General features: G+C 34.4%; 1 protein-coding gene across 11 annotated transcripts in view; it reads left to right on the forward strand.

The window, feature by feature from the left end:
• Positions 1 to 21373, forward strand: part of PPP1R12A (protein phosphatase 1 regulatory subunit 12A) — a 139148-nt gene that overhangs the window by 101291 nt on the left and 16484 nt on the right. For 9 of the 11 annotated variants that reach the window (XM_087868912.1, XM_045780013.2, XM_045780017.2 and 6 more), the window contains 6 exons: positions 65 to 241; positions 6832 to 6922; positions 8066 to 8266; positions 8508 to 8676; positions 10846 to 10967; positions 18524 to 18589. In XM_087868912.1, coding sequence (XP_087725038.1) covers positions 65 to 241; positions 6832 to 6922; positions 8066 to 8266; positions 8508 to 8676; positions 10846 to 10967; positions 18524 to 18589 — 826 coding nt within the window. The remainder of the gene's footprint in view (positions 1 to 64; positions 242 to 6831; positions 6923 to 8065; positions 8267 to 8507; positions 8677 to 10845; positions 10968 to 18523; positions 18590 to 21373) is intronic. The other 2 variants (XM_045780018.2, XM_045780021.2) reach the window with 1 other exon arrangement.

A 21373-nucleotide genomic window follows, 5' to 3' on the forward strand; every position in this document is an offset into this window, starting at 1 on the left:
AAGTGCTTTCATTGTTTAGCTGTTTCCCTTTTTTCTTTTTGTGTTGCTGCTTATGATGCGATAGTACCTCAAATCGTTTGTGGGCTGAGGATAGTACTGAAAAAGAAAAGGACAGTGTTCCTACGGCATTGACCATCCCTGTTGCTCCAACTGTTGTAAATGCTGCAGCCTCAACCACAACCCTGACTACAACTACTGCTGGCACTGTCTCCTCCACTTCAGAGGTCAGGGAGAGACGCAGGTGTGTAAAGGTCCTCACAGGACTGCTGATCTGTCTTGCCCAGTGATGAAAATTGTTTGTTTTGCTTTTTAATCTTGTCAAGTCGGTGACCATCTCTTTGGTAGGTTAATAAATGAAGTAACCTGTATCACCTCAGAACTGTGTAGACTGATATAATGGGCAATTACTAGCATTTAGGCTTGGTGACTCCCTCTGACAGAATTGATGTTTTCATTTCAAGGCAGTGAGCCAGACACATGTCTTCTTAGCCATCTTCATTTTTTTAATGGTTGTTCTAGTTCAAGATGTTTTTGTAATGAAGATCTAAACACACCCAATCAGACTCATGGAAGACTAGATCTAACTGATGAAAACAGATTTTTTATTCTTCTCTATGTTTCCCCATTATTAAAAAGTTTGATGGATTTTAACTGTTTTTGTTCTTGTTATTTTTGAGATTTTCCTTTTAAGATTCTCTTGAAGAAAGGTTTCTTAGGCATACGTGTAAGCCAAGTAATTTTTAAGTACATTGAGTACATTCACTTAGTTTTAATTCTAGCACACAAAAGGCACTCATTAATTAAGTTTCTTAAAGGATTTGTGAATTGATTTTGTGTGCTTAAATGTTAAGAGCATTGCTTTACTTCTTCCTACTGCTGCTAATTGGTATGGAACCACAAATGTGGAAAGGAACTTACCTGTGATATCCTTGCTTTACAGAAGGTGACTAAGACCCAGAGATATTAAGTGACTTTTCCACTTTTATATAATTAGTATGAGAACTAAGGCAAAGCCCAAGTTCACAGGAAATTAGTCCAGTATTTTTTTCTATCATACCTAGTTCCTAGCTTTGAATTTTGCTTTCCCTCTTGAGGAAAACGAAAGTGTTAGGAAACTAAACGTGACCTTTTCTATATTTATTCTTGCAAAATTAAATGAGCTGCATAACTGGTTTGGTTTTTTTTATAAAAATACCAACCAGATCAACTTTCTCTTATTTCTGGCATGTACTGTTCATATGCAGTCTTTATCTCTGGTGCCTAGCAAAGAATCAGTATCCTTGCAGTAATATTTGTGGTGAATATATGAAAAGTAAGAAGACATTAAATTTTTTTAATGTTAAAAATTTTCTGTCATTGCATCTTTATTTTCTACCACTGTTTATGTTTTATTTCTATTTTTATGATGAAATTATTATAAGCAATTAACATTTTGTGATTTGAATATCAGTATAGGTCATACCATAATTTAATTCTTCATTTTTCTAAATTTAAATTATTTTTAGGCTTTTGAGGTGTTTTCAGGTAAGGCCATATAGCCAACAGAAATCAGAGGATCATAAGCATCCATCATTCTTTTCTAATGAAAATAAATTTGAGGACTTTGCTTTTATGGTGTAGGGGGAGTGAAGGAAAAAAGGTCAGGAATCCTTAGGTTTTTACTCCTTGCTCTGCTTTAATCCTAAGGTTAGAGTGCTCTTCAGGTCAGAATTTCTTCTTCTGTAAAATGAGGTATTTGATTTATATAATTTTTGACTTCTAGAATACTTTCTATTTCTAGGATTCCATGCTTTTAAAAATGTTTCCAGTGACAGAGCCTAATGAGTATCTTCCTGGAATCATCAGTTATTTCAGAGCAAACAAATTATGATTCTTAACCTCAGATTTCTTTATTTTAAAGTTGTTAGAGAGAGTTGAGTTTCAACATTTTGGGATTAATACTGGAAGACATTAAAGATTGAGAATTAAATATTTGGAGATATTAATAGAACAGAACAGATTTTGATAGCATAAGAAACAAAATGTGTATGAAATTTTTCCTGGTGCATATTACAGAGGTTTTCTTTGTCTTACTCTGTTTCAGTGATGTTTGTGATAATATTAATGTTTGTGTTTTGTTTCATGTCAGGTAATTGTTTGCAGTTTTGAATACATTGTTGGCCTCTTTTGTCCTTCAATTAAATTTCGTTAATGGTTTTGAAATGTATATGGTTGAATATTTGTCCTCAAAATGTACATATTAGGATTTAAATATATATTGTGCGTAAAAAAAGATAAGTTAATACATTTATGCCATTTTAGGTATCCTTACATATATACTTTCAGATATTATATAAAGTTACCATACTAACTATTAAATTCCACAGGATTCTTGAATTTTGTTATTTTAATTGATCAGGATTAGGTGAGGAATCTGTTTTTATTAGTAAAGATTTCCAGTGGTTTAATGGTGGTTGCAGGGTGGGGAGTATAGAAGAGAAACTAGCTTTAAATAGATGGAGCATAATAGCAAATTCTTTCATTTTTAAAATATTTCTAGTTCTCCAGTCTTTTCAAACTACAAAACAGTATCTTACTAATAAGTTCTTATTTGTAGCATGAATTCACATGGAACTGTTGCTTTGTATAATTATTTTCTTACACCTTTTTCCCTTGGCTCAGCCAGCTTGCATTTGCTCATTTTTCTTCCCTCTGCAAAGAAAAAAGCTGAAAGAAAAACAAGTGGTTTTCAGTTTTTTAAAAATGTAATTTGTTGACTACCCAAAATATAAATATTATAAGTAAATATGAATATTTCAGCCAATAAATGTCAGCGAAATTAGGGTGCCTGGGTGATTCAGTCAGTTGAGTGTCCTCCTCTTGATTTTGGCTCAGGTCATGATCCTAGAGTCGTAAAGTGGAGCGCTACGTCAGGGTTCCCACTCAGCAGCAAGTCTGCTGGAATTTTCTCTCTACCTCTCCCTGGGTGCCTCCCCTCCTGCACCCCCCCCCAAAATAAATAAATCTTTTTTAAAAAAGAAAGTGAAATTAAAAATATATAGAATAATTGGAATTATTGGAAAATTCGTAATTTAAAAATAACCTTTGCACGGAAAATAGTAAGCAATCTGAGACAGCTAAGGAGTAAAATTATGCACCCTATATAGTTCTATGAAAGAGATCCAGTATGACAGTATGATATAGTAATGATTAAGGCAGCAGTGGATTTTGACTGATATATTCTGCTGTTTGGTGGTCATGCAGAGGGAGAAGCAGACTCCCCACTGAGCAGGGAGCCTAGTGTGGGACTCGATCCCAGGACCCTGGGGTCATGACCTGAGCTGAAGGCAGACGCCCACCCTACTGAGCCACCCAGGTGCCCTGGTCAGCTCTTTTTAATTAAAAACACATAAAATATATGAATTAATTTTCTTCATAGAGGTCTGTTCTATACAGGAACCCCAAGAGAGGAGAAAGGAACTGAATACCAGATGGGGACTCTTAAAATAATAGGAAATACATTGTGTATTACAAATTGATAGGCTGGATTCTTATGCTAATTTGGAGCAAATGTATGGAAAATTTAAATGAACAGAAATTGTAAGTCTTCCATTTAGGAATTTTTATCCCATTGACCTATGTATATATGTTAAACCAGATACCATAAATATATTTAACTTTTATGGCAACTTGAAACTTGAAAAAGAATCGTTCTTTTGAACAAGAAAGTGTGATGGCTGATTGCCTTAGAGTTAAAAAGGGCAAATGGCAATGCAGATTTCCCTGTTCTAAACTAAATGTGGGAATTTTGACCATTACATAGGGGAGTCAGATTCAGAAGTCCATGTTCATGCTTTACTTTCATAGCAGTTCATGAAATACTGAAATGATGCATGCAGCCATCTAAGCTGCTATAAAGTTTTTCTGTTGAACCAGATTCGCTATTTCATTGAGGTTTCATCTCCTTTTATTTTTTTTTTTCTTCCCCTCATCTGGGAGAAGTCCAAAAAGCAATAAATTATGTAGGGGCAGTAGATGCATAAATAAGTACTAAGTGATTGGCTAAAAAAATAGCCATCAGGACATATTTTTCAAGCTGATGTTTTACAGAGCACTTTCCACATGTAGCAGGTGTACCACAAAAGAAAAATATTTTTTACTTAAATGATCTTGAAGAAATGCATAGTTAAACACGGTTAAACAGGTTTCTTCTTTCAGTTCTTCTCAGAGCCTTTAACATGTTGTGATTTTCCTAGAGAAGGTTAGAATGTAAGCATTTTCCAAATACATATGACCAACTTCTGCCACAAAGAAGCTCCTCACTATATTCAGAATTAATTTTCTTAAACTGAAACTATAATAACAAGTTTATTGTTACTCTCTTTCACCTTTTAAATTACTCGTCCTAGGAAAATCACCGGAGTTGTTATAAAAATAGGAAGTATCTGTTATATCTGGTTTTTTTAATATCTGTTATATCTAAATAAAAAGCTTAAAACTCACAAGAGTTGGTATATAGACAGAATGAAAATTATAAAACAGTGAGAGAGAGAGAGAACTACCAAGCTTAGTGCAGCTAGAGCATCATGGACCAGCAAGAGGGCAGGTATCCTACCAATTCTGCTCATCTCTTTGGATCTGTGCATTGGTACAGATGAAGCCATGTGTTGCAGAATCTCTAAAAGAAAGTCAAACTAAAGAATTGTTGATAACTAAAATGTTTCGTTTAGTGAATTTTTTCCATGCCCTGAACACGGGACAAATTAAAAGTAACAGAAAACGGGCTTGGGTGGTGCGGTCAGTTAAGCATCTGCCTTAGGTTCAGGTCATGATCCCAGGGTCCTGGGATCAAGCCCCACATCAGGCTCCCTGCTCAGTGGGGACCCTGCTTCTTCCTCTGCCTGCCATTCCCCCTGCTTATGCTCTCCCATGCGTGCGCACTCTTCTCTCTCTCTCTGCCAAATAAATAAATAAAAATCTTTTAAAAAATAAATAATAAAAGTAACAGAAAAATAATTAGACGTTTAATTTTTTTAATTAAAATTTTAGGTTGTAAACTTAAATCTGTACCACTGTTTTAGTAGAAGCCAAATTTAGTTAAGAACTCTTCTAATGCTTCATGAGGTGTGGCTGATTTATATGAGTAGTGCTACTGTAATAGCAAAAAGACGTAATCTTTCAGGCTATTGTAGAAACCTAGAGGTGAAAACATGATAGAGAACATATGGATAAAGAGAAAAAAATCAATTATATCATTATGAAATAGTGCCATAAGTTATTCAGCCAAGTAGAAAGATCAGGTGACATTTTCTCAAACCAGGTGATAAAAACAACTTAAGTCAAAAAAAAAAGTAGGGAGAGGATTCTCATCCTTCTCTAAATTTGTTGGATGTCTCAATCAAAAACACCCTCTAGAGAAGTTCCTGACTTACCTAGGTTAAAGTTTATCTGTAATTAGATTAGAAGCAACACAGAAAACCAGTCTTCTAGAACTAACTTTAACCAATAAGTAGCAGTTAATTGATGGAATTAAGGCAACTAGATTTTGGATGACAAGTGACCTTGTCATCTTAGGGTTAATTATTCAAGGAGGTAAATCCTAGGAATAATGAATCATGTATTCTGGTTTTAGAAGACAGATTTCTAAAAACTGAAGAGTGTGAAGGAAGAGAAAGGTAAATCAAAAGGGATGGGGCTCTCCAAAAGAACTCTGAAAAAACTAAAAATTATTCTAAGGAGGTTGAGATGTGGTGTACTCTCTGAACTTAGAGCTTTAAAGGATACATAGAAAAAGTAAAAGATGAGGCATAAAACCAAGAATAAATTCTGAAGTTTGCTATAGATACATGAATAGTTAGGGAGTTTAAAGAGCAGAATGAATTACCAATTGGAAAGCATACTAAAGCTAAAAAGCCTTTTTAAAAAATAGCATTTGGAGGGAAGAGGCAGAGTGGTATAAACTAGATAAATTTAATAAACAGAATAGAAAATAGAGATACTCTACTTCTGAGTATTCTCTGAGAAATGTGAATTAGATGGTAATATAAATACATAAAGTATTAATGATTGAACTTCCCAAGTAATATTGATCATCGGAAGGAAGTTTTTTTGTTGTGTTGCAGGGCTCTGTCTTATCTTTGCTTATTCAACCCTTTAATTAATTAAATACTAATCTCTTGACATAGATTGCATGCTCATAAAATAGTGCATATTCTGTGACAGGATGGAACATAGGCTCAGATGTGTAAGATGAGATGTAGTGAAGCTAAATATTAAGTCCTCTTTATATCAGAAAATCAGTAACCAGGAATAAGATGCTGATTTTAAAGCAGTTTATGTATAAAAGCACTTGACTTTTTAGAGAACTTGTAGTGTGAACGAGAGTATGATGTCTGCCAAAAACATCATTAATAAATACACAGTGGCAGGAATTCAGGGAGTGTTGCTTGCTCACTAAGTCATCCCATATGTTGAATGTTGCCTTCAGTCCTAACCATTCTACTATAAGAAGACATTGACAGGCTAGAGTTTAGCCAGATAACTTCACATATCATCTAGCCTGATATTGCAGGGAATCAAAAAAGGGGCTAAGAGGACTGATGTCACATGGTTTAAAAAAACCAAAAACTATAGTTAGGAGAAACTTGAAAAATATAAGTTAATGTGATTATTTCCAGTCTAAAAATTTTATCAGATTCTATTGTTGACTTTTCACAGTGGATGTAACCATTTTTGAAGACTTCTTCTTAAAACCCATTAAAATGCTTAAATTTGTATTCATTCACACATTCATATGTAATTATATTCACAGATATTGTATCTCCAACTAACAGTTTTTACTTATTACTGTAGATCATACCTCACTCCTGTTAGAGACGAAGAGTCTGAATCCCAAAGAAAAGCAAGATCTAGACAAGCAAGACAGTCTAGAAGATCAACACAGGTATATTTAATGTGTATAATATATAAAACTTCGAAACAAATTACCTTTCTCTTTTTCACTTCTCTGAAAATATTGATGTCATTGGGGCGCCTGGCTGGCTCAGTCAGAGGATCTGGGGTGGTGAGTTCGAGGCCCACATTGGGTGTAGAGATTACTTAAATAAATTTTTAAAAACTGAGAAAAAAAAAGAATGAATCGATATCAGTATATAATGTGGGTAAATCTTAAAAATAAAGACTGCTTTAATAATCCTGCCCTAGCCTTTTGTATATAGTCACATTGTTAATATTATATTTAATCCAATTAGCATATGCCTTTGTATGTCTTTGAATATTTTTTTGTTGTCGTTACTAAGATGGTGCCTGGCACAGAGTATTCAATAAGTGTTAATTAATCAATATGTCTGATTATTAAAGAATTCTATGAATATTTGGAGTTGTGGGGAATAGGTCTATTATGTTAGATATTTCAAACAGCTAATATACAAGTATGAGGAAAATGTCATTCAGTCTAGTTATCATCTCCTTAACCTCCTTACCATTCTAATTATATCTAATATATCACTGTCCTTTTATCCTATGTGTATCCTTTCCTACAGTTGAGGAGCTCCAAAGTCCAGATTCAGCTCCTCAATCCTTACTCTTATTCACATTTCAGGCTGAACTATTTGCTAAGATCTTAACATATTTTTTCTGTCTTTGTACCTTTACTTCTTGAAATCTTAACCTGTTCTTCAAGGCTTATCCTTCAAAAATTATTTCTTTTACCAAAATTTTCTCTGCAAATATATACATAAAAACATAGATACATATAAATTCAGTATATAAACAGTGTATATGCCAGTTTTTCCTTTTTTCTCTGAACTTCTTAGGAATTCATGTGTTACTTCTGTCACCTCCCCTTTGTTTTTGTTAATTTCTTGAATATAGAGGCTATTTCTTACACACATTTTGTATCTTTCCCAGTACCTATTATTGTGCTTACTCATGATGATTCTTCATAGAATGAATGTGACTTGCCAAGTAGAAATTCTGTTTCAATTTCTTTTTAATACATTCATATTAAATTTGTCTACTTATAAAATATTTCTTTGAAACAAGCTATAATGCCTCTCATTATTAAATTTACCTTTTTTGCATACAGGGCGTAACATTGACTGATCTTCAGGAAGCTGAAAAAACAATAGGAAGAAGTCGTTCTACCCGAACCAGAGAACAAGAAAATGAAGAAAAAGAAAAAGAGGAAAAAGAAAAACAGGATAAAGAGAAACAAGAAGAAAAGAAGGAGTCAGAAACATCAAGAGAAGATGAATATAAACAAAAGTACTCTAGAACATATGATGAGGTAATAGTATACCAACAACATAGCTAGGTCAAATAGTATGAATAGTTGTTATGACTCTCAGAATACAAGAGATTTATTTACCAACAGACCATATACAAAATACTCAAAAGGATTTTAATGAGAAATCTGAATTATTTCAAGATGATTAGAACATTATTTTTCCTTTAAAATGAATTTAAATGTGTATATGTTTTTAACTGTTTAATATTTTAAATGGGTATTAATTGTAATATTTTCGCAGACTTACCAACGTTACAGACCAGTGTCAACTTCAAGTTCAACCACTCCATCCTCTTCTATTTCTACCATGAGCAGTTCACTTTATGCTTCAAGTCAACTAAACAGGCCAAATAGTCTTGTAGGTATAACTTCTGCTTACTCCAGAGGATTAACAAAAGAAAATGAAAGAGGTAAGAAGGCTAAATTTTTTAAACACTTTGTTTCCTACAAATAATCCTTTGAATCCATTTTTTTTTCTTTTTCTTTATAGTTCAACAGAAAAAAACAGCATTCTAAACTGGGAATCATTCTGCCATTCTTTCAGAAAGAATATGATGGATGAGAATGAGACGAGTAGAAAATAAAAATAGAAAATTATGTATATCTTTGATTGATACATATTGATATATATCTTTATAATTTAAGACTTCACAAAAATTCTTATTGATACATACATCTTTATAATGGATTGATACATATATCTTTATAATTGATACATATCTTTATATTGATACATTGATATCTTTGTGTTGATACATATATCTTTATAATTGATACATATATCTTTATAATCCAAGACTTCACAAAAATTTTTATGTCCACCAACATAGAAAAAAGTCAATATAGAAGAACTGATAGGAGACTATTTCTAGGACCAGTTCATTAGTCCCTTATTTCTTGCCTATTGCATGGATCATAGTTCTTAAATTTTTTGTGCGTGAAATTGTTTTAAACTAAAATCACATACACATGTAATTTCCTTGCTAAAACAAAATTGTTTTTATTAAAGCTTATTCTTGAGAAATAGATTTCTTTTTCAGCTATATGCTTGGCATATTGGTGATCACTCTTAACATTTCCTAATATAAACTTCCTATTTAAATTTTAATAATTTCTACTTTAAATCAGAGGTGGGTACTACATAAAATCATTTCTAATTGTAGGCATTTTATATTTTAAAAGAAAATCTCATAGTATTAGTCATGACAATATCAATCATCATATAGGATAAACTTCAGAAAATTAAGTTTTTCTTAATTTTCAGCTGACTTTTTTTTGGTCAGAAATAGTTCTTTTTTTTTTTTTTTCCAGATTTATTTATTTATTTGAGAAAGAAAGCATGCATATGTGAGTTGTGGGAGAAGCAGAGGGAAGGAGAAAATCTCAAGCAGCAGACTCTCAGCTAAACACAGAGCCCTATGCGAGGCTCAATCCATGACCCTGAGGTCATGACCTGAGTTGAAATCAAGAGTCAAAGGTTCAACCAACTGAGCCCCCCAGGCATCCCTTCAGTTGTTTAAACCACTGAGTGTGAGGCCCACATAATGTTTGTAAAACTTTTGAGCCAATAAAAGTTTAGATTTTCATCTTCTATTGAAAAATTGGAAGATTTAGCAACAGTGGGTCTAAAAATTCTCACATACCAGCAACTGGCTAGAGCCAAACAGTTAGCAGCCCCACACTACTTGGAAAAGTGCCCCCCCTGACCTATTTTATCCATTTATGTTATCTGGAAGTCCACTGTAAGCATTGGAGTTTGAGATCGTTGCTCTAAACAAACTCTTAAAAAACCCTCTGAATACTATAATTTTAGAATTTTCTTCTGCTGTGACTCCTTGCTAATGACACAAGGAAACTTTTAAAAAGTAATTTTTAACATTACTTTGTTCCACATAGATGTCTGCTTTTTAAAACAAAATTAAAGGCCCTAATATTTTTTTTAGTATGTAAGTCTAAAGCTATTTTAATTGTCCTAGGAAGGAAACAAATTTTGAGACTATATCTATTTTATGTTGATTTGTTTTTAATAAAATATAAATATTTTTTCCAGAAAAAAAGGCTTTGTTCTTAGATTTTAATAGAAATGAAATGAATACTGTATTTATTCTACTACTGAATGAGGACTGGAAATAGTAGAAACAGAAACTGATAAACTTGGATGCCTGCTAGTTCTTCCATCATTAAGAACTGGTTTCCTTGAAGTGTTAACTTTGGGTTTAGTAACTGTCTCTCCCTATCAGACATTAATAACTCAAGCCCTATTCTCTTCATAGGATTCAATTTTTTTTTTATCCAGCACATAATTAAGTGTGTCTTTTGGCAAAAGTTTTGTATGAGGCACCAGGAAAATGAAATAATTAAAACTCTTGTCTTGATCAAGAACCTCTCCAGTGGGAGATACAAATACATGTTTAAACCATGTGTTTTATAGGAGCACTGAGAAGGGCAAAAAATAATTCTGATTGGAGAATTTTAGAAGGCTTCGTGAAGGAGGTTGACTTTGAATTGTTATTATGTTTTTCTTATAAAATACTGTCAAGATACATTACTACCATGTGGTTCATTGTAATCTTTAACAGAGGGAGAAAAAAGAGAAGAGGAAAAAGAAGGCGAAGATAAATCACAACCTAAATCAATCCGAGAACGACGGCGACCAAGAGAGAAAAGGAGATCTACAGGAGTTTCATTTTGGACACAAGATGTGAGAACCTGTTAACATATAACTACTTGATAGTATACTTAATCTTTCCAGAAGTACATACTAATAATTTTCTATATACCTCAGATTATATATTCTTTAGGTCATCACTATATGTTTTGAGTCAAGTTATTAAATCAGAAAAGTTCTTCTGAAGGATAGTTAATGAGTTCTTAGAGTTTTGGTATTACTAATAAGCAAGAGTTCTGTCCCAATTTTGGAATAAAAATAATAGCTAATAGCCACAGCTCAGGAAGTGTGTATGTGTTTATATATAATATATGTTCTTTATATGTATATATATAAAATTGTATAGAGGCTTAACTGCTCTACCTTGGAGATTCTTTGAAAGAGAGATGCTTTATGTATTCTTATTATTATTATATATTAGTTTCAAGTATATAACATAGTGATTCAACAATTACATACAAAATGCCCACTATAATAAGTGTAGTAACCATCTTTCATTATACAGTTATTACAATATTATTGACTATATTCCCTATGCTGTACTTGTCATCACCTTGACTTATTTTATAAATGGAAGTTTGAACCTCTTAATCCCCTTCATCTTTTTAACCTATCTCCCCATCCCCTCTTGAAACAATTAGTTCATTTTCTGTATTTATGAGTCCGTTTCTGCTTGTTTGTTTGTTAACTTTTTGGGCTTTTAGAGTCCACATAAAAGTAAAACCACGTGGTATTTATTTTTCTCTGTTTGACTTGTTTCACTTAGCATAATACTCTCTAGGTCTATCCATGTTGTGAATGGCAAGATTTCATTTTTTTTATGTCTAATATGCCATTGTATATATTTCCACATCTTCTTTATTTAATCTGTCGATGGATGCTTAGGTTGCTTCCTTGTCTTGGCTATTGTAAATAATGCTGCAGTGAACATGGGGATAAATCTGTCTTTAAAGATTAGTGTTTTAGTTTTCTTCAGGTAAATTACCCAGTACGAGGATTACTGGATAATACGGTATTTCTTTTTAATTTTTTGAGGAAGCTCCATACTGTTGTCCATAGTGGCTGCACCAATTTGCATTCCCACCAACAGTGCACAAAGATTCCCTTTTCTCCACTTCCTCGCCAACACTTACTATTGCTTATCTTTTTGATGCTAACCATTCTGACAGGTGCAAGATAATGTCTCTTGGGGGGGGGTGTTGTGGTTTTTTTGGCATTTCCCTGATGATTATTGATGTCAAGCACCTTTCCAGTTTATTTGAGTTTATTTTTGTTAATGGTATAAAAATGGTCCAGTTTCATTCTTTTTCATGTAGCTGTCTGGTTTTCCAGCACTATTTTTCAAAGAGACTGTCTTTTCCTTAATATATATTCTTTTGCTTTGCTGAAGATTAACCATATAAGCATGGGTTTATTTCTGGGCTCCCTGTTCTGCTCTGTTGATCTGTGTGTCTGTTTTTGTGACGGTACCATAATGTTTTGATTACTGTCACTTTTCAGTTTCTTCTAATTTGTTGGCATGTCATTGTTTTTAGTAGTCTTACAATTCTTTGTATTCCTGTGGTGTCCATTGTACCTTCTCTTCCATTTTTTATTTATTTCAATTCTCTTTTTTTCTTGCGGAAGCTGGCTAAAGGTTTGTCAATTTTGTTTCTCTTTTCAAAGAACCAGCTCTTTATTTCATTGGTCTTTTTTATTGTTTTAGTTTATATTTCATTTATTTCTGCTCTGATCTGTATTTCCTTTTTTCTGCTAACTTTGGGCTTTGTCTTTAGGTATAAGGTTAGATTGTTTGAGATTTTTCTTATTTCTTGAGGTAGGCCTGTATCACTATAAACTTCCCTTTTAGAACCATTTTTGTTGCAACCCAAAGATTTTGAACCATTCTTTCCCTTTTCATTTATGTCCAAGTATTTTTTTATTTCCGCTTCGATTTCTTCGTTGACCCATTGCTGAGAAGCGTGTTGTTTACCACTACATGTTCGTTTTTCTTCCAGTTTTCTCCTAATTTATTTTTAGTTTCATACCATTTTGGTCAGAAAAGATACTTGGTATGACTTCAGTCTTAAATTTATTGAGTCTTATTTTGTGGCCTAACATGATCTGTCCTTGAGAATATTCCATGTGCACTTGAAAAGAATGTATTTTGTTTTTGGATGAAGTGTTCTGTATATCTGTTAAGTCCATCTGGTCTAACGTGTCCTTCAAAGCCACTGTTTCCTTATTGATTTTTCTGTCTGGTTGATCTGTCCATTGATACAAGTAGGGTGTAAAAAGTTCCCTACTGTTACTCTATGATTTTCAATTTTGGCCTTTATGTCTGTTAATATTTTCTTTATATTTTTAGGTGTTCCTATGTTGGGTATATTGATATTTAAATTCTTATATTCTCTTGTTGGATTGATCTCTTCAACATTTTGTAAGGCCCTCTTTGTCTCTTTTTAGTCTTTGTCTTAAAGTGTGTTTTGTCTAATAAAAGTATTGCTGCCCCAGCTTTTTTTTTTTTATTATTCCATTTGCATGGAATATTTTTTTCCATCCCTTCACTTTTAGCCTGTATGAATCTTTAGGTCTGAAATAGTCTCTTGTGGGCAGCATACAATTAGATCTTGTTTTTTTTTTTTAACCATTAGGTCATCCTTTGTCTTTTGATTGGAGCATTTAGTCCATTTACATTTAAAGGAATTATTGATAGATAGGTACTTCAATTTTGTTCATTGTTTTCTGGTTGTTTTTGTAGTTCTCTGTTCCTTTCTTCTCTTGCTCTCCTCCCTTGCGATTTGATGACTTTCTTTAGTGGTATGCTTGGATTCCTTTTTATTTTTTGTGTATCCACTTTAGGTTTTGGTTTGTGGTTACCATGAGGTTCATATATAACATCCTACGTATATAGCAGTCTGTCTTAATTTAATAGTCATCACTGAAGTTCAAACACATTCTAAAAGTACTACATTTTTACTCCCTCCTCTACAGTTTATATGTCACATATTTCACTACTTTTATTTTATTTATCCTTTAATTTCTCTAGGTATAATTGATTTCTAGTTATGGCCTTCTCTTTTCCACTTACAGAAGTCTCTTTAACATTTCTTGTAAGGCTGGTTTAGTGGTGAAGAAGTCCTTTAACTTTTTTGTCTGGAAAACTCTTTATCCCTCCTTCAGTTCTTAATGATAACCTTTCTAGGTAATGTTGGTTGTAGGTTTTTTCCAGAAGGTTGTAGGTTTTTTCCGTGGCAGTCTTACGTCATGCCACTCTCTTCTGGCCTGCAAAGTTTCTGCTGAAAAATAAGCTAATAGCCTTATAGGGTTTCCCATGTTCATAACTAGTTGATTTTAACATTCTCTTAATCTTTAATTTTTGATGTTTTGATGAATATATATCTTGGTGTGGACCTTCTTGGATTCCTCTTGTTTGGAAATCTGTGCACTTCCTGGATCTGGATGTCTGTTCCCTTCCTCAGGTTAGGGAAGTTTTCAGTTATTAATTCTCAGAATATGTTTTCTGCCTCTTTCTCTCCCTCTTCTCCTTCTGGGACCCCTATAATGTTAATGTTAATATGCTTGATGTTGTCCCAGAGGTCCCTTAACCTATCCTCATTTTTTAGTTCTTTTTCTCTTTTTGTTGTTCAGCTTGCATGCTTTCCACTACACTGTCTTCCAGATTGCAGATTTCATTCTTTTGTATTCTCTAATCTGCTGTTGACTTTAGTGTATTTTTCATTTCATTTACTGTATTCTTCAGCTCTGATTGGCTCTTCTTTATATTTTCCTTATCTTTGTTGAAGTTTACCCTTAGTTCATCTGTTCTTCTCTCATCTGGTGAACATCTTTATGATCATGATTTTGAACCCTGTATCAGGTAAACCATTTCCTTTAGTTCTTTTTCTGAGGTTTTGTCTTAGTCTTTGTCTTTGATTTGGAACATAATCCTCGGTTTCCTCATTTTGTCCTACTCTTTGTGTTTGTTTCTCTGTATTAGGTAGGTCAGCCATGTCTCCTGGTCCTGAAATTAGTGGCCTTGTGTAGAAAAGGTTTTGTGGTGCCCTGTAACACAACCCTTCCCCCCACCCTGTCAACAGAACCAGGCACTCCAAGGGTGTCCAGTGTGTGAGCTGTGTGTACCTTCCTGTGGTAACTAGGCCACGATCTGGGGGAACTGGTGGGTGGGCCGGTCCTCAGCCCAGCTGGCTGCAGTGACCAGCCTGCGACTACTGCAGATGCATTGATGGGCAGTGCTGGCCCCAGTGCAGCTGACTGAAAAGCCTGGCAGTAGCTGCTATGGGTAGGCTGGTGGGTGAGACTGGCTCTCCCCCTCCCCAGGACAGGAGTAGCTTTGAAAGTGTTCCAGTTCCCACCAGGGCTGCCTGCTAGGTGTGATGGGGCAGTAATCCTTTTCTGGGGACACCAGTCCTGAGCAAGGCTGCCCGCCAGGTGTTGCAGAGCAGGAGCAACTTTGAAGGGGTGCCTGCCAGGGTGAGTGGATGGAGCGGGGAGCATCCACAGGGAAAGCTGGGGTGGGGTGAGCAGTGCTGGTAATGTAGATAGAAGGTGTCAGAATTGTCTCCTGTGTCCGACCAACTAGGCAGAAGGGGGTTGGAAATGATGCTAGCTAGTACCTCCTTTCCTGGAGAAAACTCCTACAGATCCTTGCCCCTCAAGCACATCCCCTAAATTAATAAGTAAATCATGTATAACCCAGGTGCTTTTCAAACGAATGCTTCTGTGCAGGATCTCGAACTAAATGACATAGTACAATGGCCCTTTGAAAGTGGAGTGTCGGTTTCCTATAGCCTTCTGGCTCTTCCAGAGTTATGCCCCACTGATTTTCAAAGTTCCTGGAGTTAAGCCCTGCTTATTTTCAAAGCCAAATGTTATGGGGATTCATCTTCCCGATGTAGGTCCCCAGAGTAGGGATTGTCCAATGTGAGGCATGATTCTCTTTGCTCCTCAAGGAGTTCTGTACCTGTGATATCCTTCTCATTTGTGGGTTGCCATGTGGGAGGTTTGGTACCCAGCTGCCTCTCCGCCCCTTCTATGCTTCTCCATGGGGCCTCTGTGTGTTTTTTTAGCAATGGAAGATCTGTTCTGCTAATTTTTAGGTTGTTTTCAGAGTGAGTTACATTATATATAGCTGTTGCTTCAGTGTGTCCATGGAAGGTGAACTTAAGATCCTCCTACTTCACCATCTACCAAGAACTCCATAAGATGCTTTACGTTCCATTTTAATGAATATGATTATACAGTACATAACATCTCAAGTGATGTTTGATAGAAGTAGTGCTTTGACTTATCAAATTATAACAATCGTACAAAATTTTATTTTTTTCCTTATGCCTGATTGTATATATGCCTAACATTGCTATTCATATACAGGAGAAAGAAGAACTATAGCATAGCACAGTTAATGTGAAATTTATGCTGTTTCAATAGAACATATAACTATGGAAGGACAAACATAATCTGTTTGGGTTTTTTCAGCCTCTTGCGTTTTTTTTTTTTTCCATTTTTCTTTTAATTTTTAATATAGAAAATTCAAAGTAACAGTAAAGTTCAGAATTGACAGAGAAGTATAATGACCCCCCCCCAGATATCCGTTGTTTAAACTAAATCCCTACCACCTCCCCAACTCCCATATTATTTGAAGAAAGTCTACAGAATATCATTTCATCTAAAAATTTTTGTGTGTATTTTTAAGAGGAAAGGATTCCTTTTTAAAAATTACTAGAATTGTATTTTTTCAGTAATAAAAGTAATCACAGTATGTGTCACCATACAACAAATGATCACAATACCGTGATCACATTTATTGTTAAGTAAGTTAACAATAAATCTTTAATATTTAATATCCAGTCAGTTGTAATGTCCATTTGACTAATATATGCCATACGTGGTTTGTTGTAGAAGCTTTGCTGGTTTGATTGTAATATAGTAGGGACTATGCGTTATGATTAGTTATATATTTAATCAGTTTCTCCCTCCATCTCATTTTTTCTTTTTGCTTACAATTATTTTTGAATTAACTGGGTTATCATATCCCAGAAATGTTGTTTAATGCATTCATGTGTTTTTTTAATATTTCCTATAAATTGGTAACTGCCATTTTACCAATTGGTAACTACCAAGTAGAAAACCGATCCCATTCCAGTTCAAAAATTGTTTTGGCAATGTATCTTTGTTCATCAAGAAGTATATAATATCTGGTTGATTTTAATCGATTGCTCATTAACATTTTAGTAACAGTAAAATAAAACCTCAGTCTTAGGACCCTAACTTAGTAACTCTTGTTACTTAAAATTATCTTTTTAATAAATCATATGTAGTAGGAGATTCATAGTCAAAGCTGTGTTTACTGTATAGTATTTATTTTTCCCTGGTTTGATTCAGACCAGCTCTCCCTTCAGAACTTCACTTTCTGGAATACCCTTAACTTGCATTGTAAGGATTCTTCCTGGGATTTATATTGGCAGTACTCATCTTTTTAACTTGAGCCTGCATTGAATTGTGTTCTAATTAGCCATCAGAGCACAGGTCTTCTTCCCTTAGCCACATTTGAACCTATATCAGACAACATACAAAAAGAACCAAGAGCTCTGTCAAGAAAGTGTTATGTAGTTAGGCAGCTTTTTAATCTCTCTTATTAGTAGGCTTCCCCCCCTCTTTTTTATTACTACTTTTAGGACTTCTGAACCTCCCCACTTTCTAAATTTCCAGTTTCTATGTTTTCCCATGAAACTGCAGTTTTTAAAAACAATCATATCATGTGTGGAATTCATGTTTTTATATTAACATTTATATTAATAAATAAAACTAGCAGTAGCACCATTGATTTCACCTGATTTCTATTTAGTATGCTGTAAACTCCCAAGAAACTTCCAGATGTTGATAAACTACCTAAATATAGTAGGACTTTTGTATAAATTTTGCCAAGCTTATAGAATCCAACTTTTCTTAATATAATGAATTTCCTATTTTTGATGCCCCATTATAGTTGAGTGTCTAAATAGTACATTTATAAAGCACATGTGGTATCATTGCAGTATAAAATGTAATACCTTCTTCTGCTAAGCCTTCAGTTTCCTCATCCACTGTGAATGTGTTTCCTAAATCATGTTTTTAGATAGATGGTCTTTTTTCACCGTGTATGTTAACCTACTTAGATTGTGTCGTGCAGACAAAATAAAGGCTTCCTCAAAATAGGGTAGAAAAATTCCCACATAAAAATCCGTTTTCCTTTTGATTTGTTTCCTGGTAGATTTTTCTCAAGGTTTATTTTAAATTAGAAAAACCCCGGGGTGCCTGGGTAGCTCAGTTGGTTAAGCGACTGACTCTTGATTTTCAGTCGGGTCATGATCTCAGGGTCGTGAGATTGAGCCCCACATTAGGCTCCCTGCTCAGCAGGGCGTCTGCTCAGGATTCTCTCTGCCTCTCCCCCGCCCTACGTACCCACCCCAACGCTTGCTTGCATGCACTCTCTCTCTCAAATAAATAAATCTTTTCAAAAAAAAATTAGAAAAGCCCTAAAATATTTAAGCATCAGGTGTTTGAAATTTATTTTTATTTTTCTAAAGTAAATTGACAATCTGTTTTAGAGCGACGAAAATGAACAAGAACAACAATCAGATACAGAAGAAGGATCCAATAAGAAAGAAACTCAGGTAAAAAGCAGTTTTTGTGTTTAGAAGTATTCATATTTTTTAAGGATTACTGTTTGCTTGTGTTTGTATTTATTCATGGAAGATCGGTACTCCACACTGTACCTGCATGCTGGGGATAGACTCTGTTTCTCTGGGATCAGGGGTAAATGGACTGGAAGTGTCACAAAGAATATTATAGAGGCAATGGAAATATTCTGGATCTTGATTATAGTGGTGATTTTCTGGATATATACAGCTGTCAAACTTATCAAACTGCATACTCTAAATGGATAGTTTAATATATGTAAATTAATCTCCGAAGTTGAATAGAAAAATAAAAGTATCTAAGGGATATCGAGAAGTAGTGGAAGGCAAAGTTACCTTCTAGAGAAGACAGTAAGTCTTTTTACTTTCTTTACATTTGTTTAGAAATTTAGTGCTCTAAAGGACTTTTTTTTTTTTTTTTAAGATTTTATTTATTTATTCAACAGAGATAGAGACAGCCAGCGAGAGAGGGAACACAAGCAGGGGGAGTGGGAGAGGAAGAAGCAGGCTCATAGCAGAAGAGCCCGATGTGGGGCTCGATCCCATAACGCCGGGATCACGCCCTGAGCCGAAGGCAGACGCCCCACCGCTGTGCCACCCAGACGCCCCTAAAGGACTTTTATATTATCACAATTGACCATACCGACAATCTTCTCCAAAAACGCATTTTTTTCCCTCAGTAGTGATGAAGGAACTAAGGCAAGTTTGAATGACTTAAAAGGTTACATAACTAGCAAATGCTGAAAGTTTCCTCCCACTAACTATTTTCCCCCTCTATGCCCTATTGGTTGGCTGTGGAGAAAGCTGACATGCTTTAAAGAGCTCTATTCACATAGGGGTAAAGCTGTATAATATGAGTTAGTTCTAGTCTTCTAAGCTAGCAGTATCTAACCTGAAATGGCATTCTGTCATATCGTCTTTATTTTTGACTTGGAGTTCCTAAATAGAGCTATTGAAGTTCTTTTCAGTCAACAAGGATCTACGATAATATGAAGTGACCAGAAGGTGATTATCTGTGTGCTCTGTGACTATGGATGTTACTTTTAAAGCCAAGTTTCCTATTTTGTCCTGAAAGGTACTTTTATTTTATAATTAGGTACCCAGAGAGATACTGAAGAATTAATTATTTCCAAGGGTAAATTATTTGCAGGGTAAAGTTGTATCACTTTTAAACGCTTTGCCTCTCAGTTGTCAGTATCCCCAGTTCCCCTGTGTCTCATGTTTATTATATTCTGTAATTCCCATCTTTCAAGGGAAAAATAATAGGTAAACAAGGGGAAATGGGTTAGTAAACCATCCCTAGTTGACACTTCTCACTGCCTTATCACATATACCTCACATCCACCAGGCTGGGACAGAAGGGAAGATTTTCTGATTTCAAAGTTGTGACTTTGAAGCATATTGATACTTGTGTTTAAGTTTTACTATTAAAATTATACATGAGATACATTAAGATCGAAAAGAAATTGTTTCTAAAAAGAAACCTTTTCTTAGTTCCAAACAATTTAAATAGGTTTTGTTCGTTTTAAATAGGGAATTATTTAGCTCTTGCTTTTGTGCTAGCATTCAGTTACAAGTAACAGAAAACCCAACCGAAACCAAATTAAACAGAGAATTTATTACTCTCCAGTTGTATTACACAACCCTCTATGTCATCTTCATCCTCAAGCAGGTTTCCATCTCAGGGCTGGGATTATAATAATTGGCTTAGGCCAGACAAGTTCCACCACTAGGGTATTGCAGCCATTTTGCTTCTAATGTGGGCTGTATACCATCTCACCTAAATTGAATGACTGGTACACCATGAATAAAAGGAAGAATGGAGGTTAACACACTAACACAGTGTCTTCTACAATAAACAAGGAAAGTGCTTCTAGCCATTAGGTATGCCACTCTCTTTTAAAAAACTTGTAGCATCAGGCACAACTGGGTGGCTCAGTTGGTTAAGTGTCTGCCTTTAGCTCAGGTCATGATCCCAGGGTCCTACTTTACCTTGAGGGTTCGAGGCAGTGAGTTATAGAGGAACTTTTTATGCTGTGGTACTTTTAGATGAGCTTATATGTACTGTAATTAAGTGTATTTTTACTTTGGAAAAATAATTTTGAAACACAGGGAGCAAGAACATTGCTGTATGAAATAAGGACACATGCTAAATGTAATAAGCTAGTCACGAAATAAACATACTGCGTAATTCCACTTACATGAGGTATTTAAACTATTCAAACTCTTAGAAAGTAGAATTGTTGTTTCCAGGGCTGTGGATAGAAGAATATGGGGTGTATAAAGTTCGTTTTGCAAGATGGAAACATTCTAGAGATGTGTCGCACAACAATGTGAATATAGTTAACAGTATTAAGCTATACTCCTAAAAGTAATTTAGATGGTAACTTTTATGTCAGGTGTTTTTTATTACAATCTCAAAAATATAAAAAATAACCAATGGTTAGCGCCATGATTTTTAAAGACAAAGAAATGGAATTTGAATGATTTCTGTAACTGCTTGGAGTTTTTATTTTTTCTTAAATTTAAATCCATGAACCAGAGTACAAACTGTGAGGTGAATGGCGATGTTTTCATTTGCTGTTTACACATTTTATTTCATACATGGATATTTTTCTGAATTTGAATAATATCTCGGGTTTTTTTGGTTTTGTTATTTTTTTAATTGAAATATCATTGACTTGTAATATTGTATTAGTTTCAGGTGTTCAACATAGTGATTCATTATTTGTATATATTGCAAAAAATGATCACCACAGT

This window comes from Ursus americanus, chromosome 17, assembly GCF_024610735.1.
Source record: "Ursus americanus isolate L20-20 chromosome 17, mUrsAme1.1.p, whole genome shotgun sequence".
In the NCBI taxonomy this organism is placed as follows: domain Eukaryota; kingdom Metazoa; phylum Chordata; class Mammalia; order Carnivora; family Ursidae; genus Ursus; species Ursus americanus.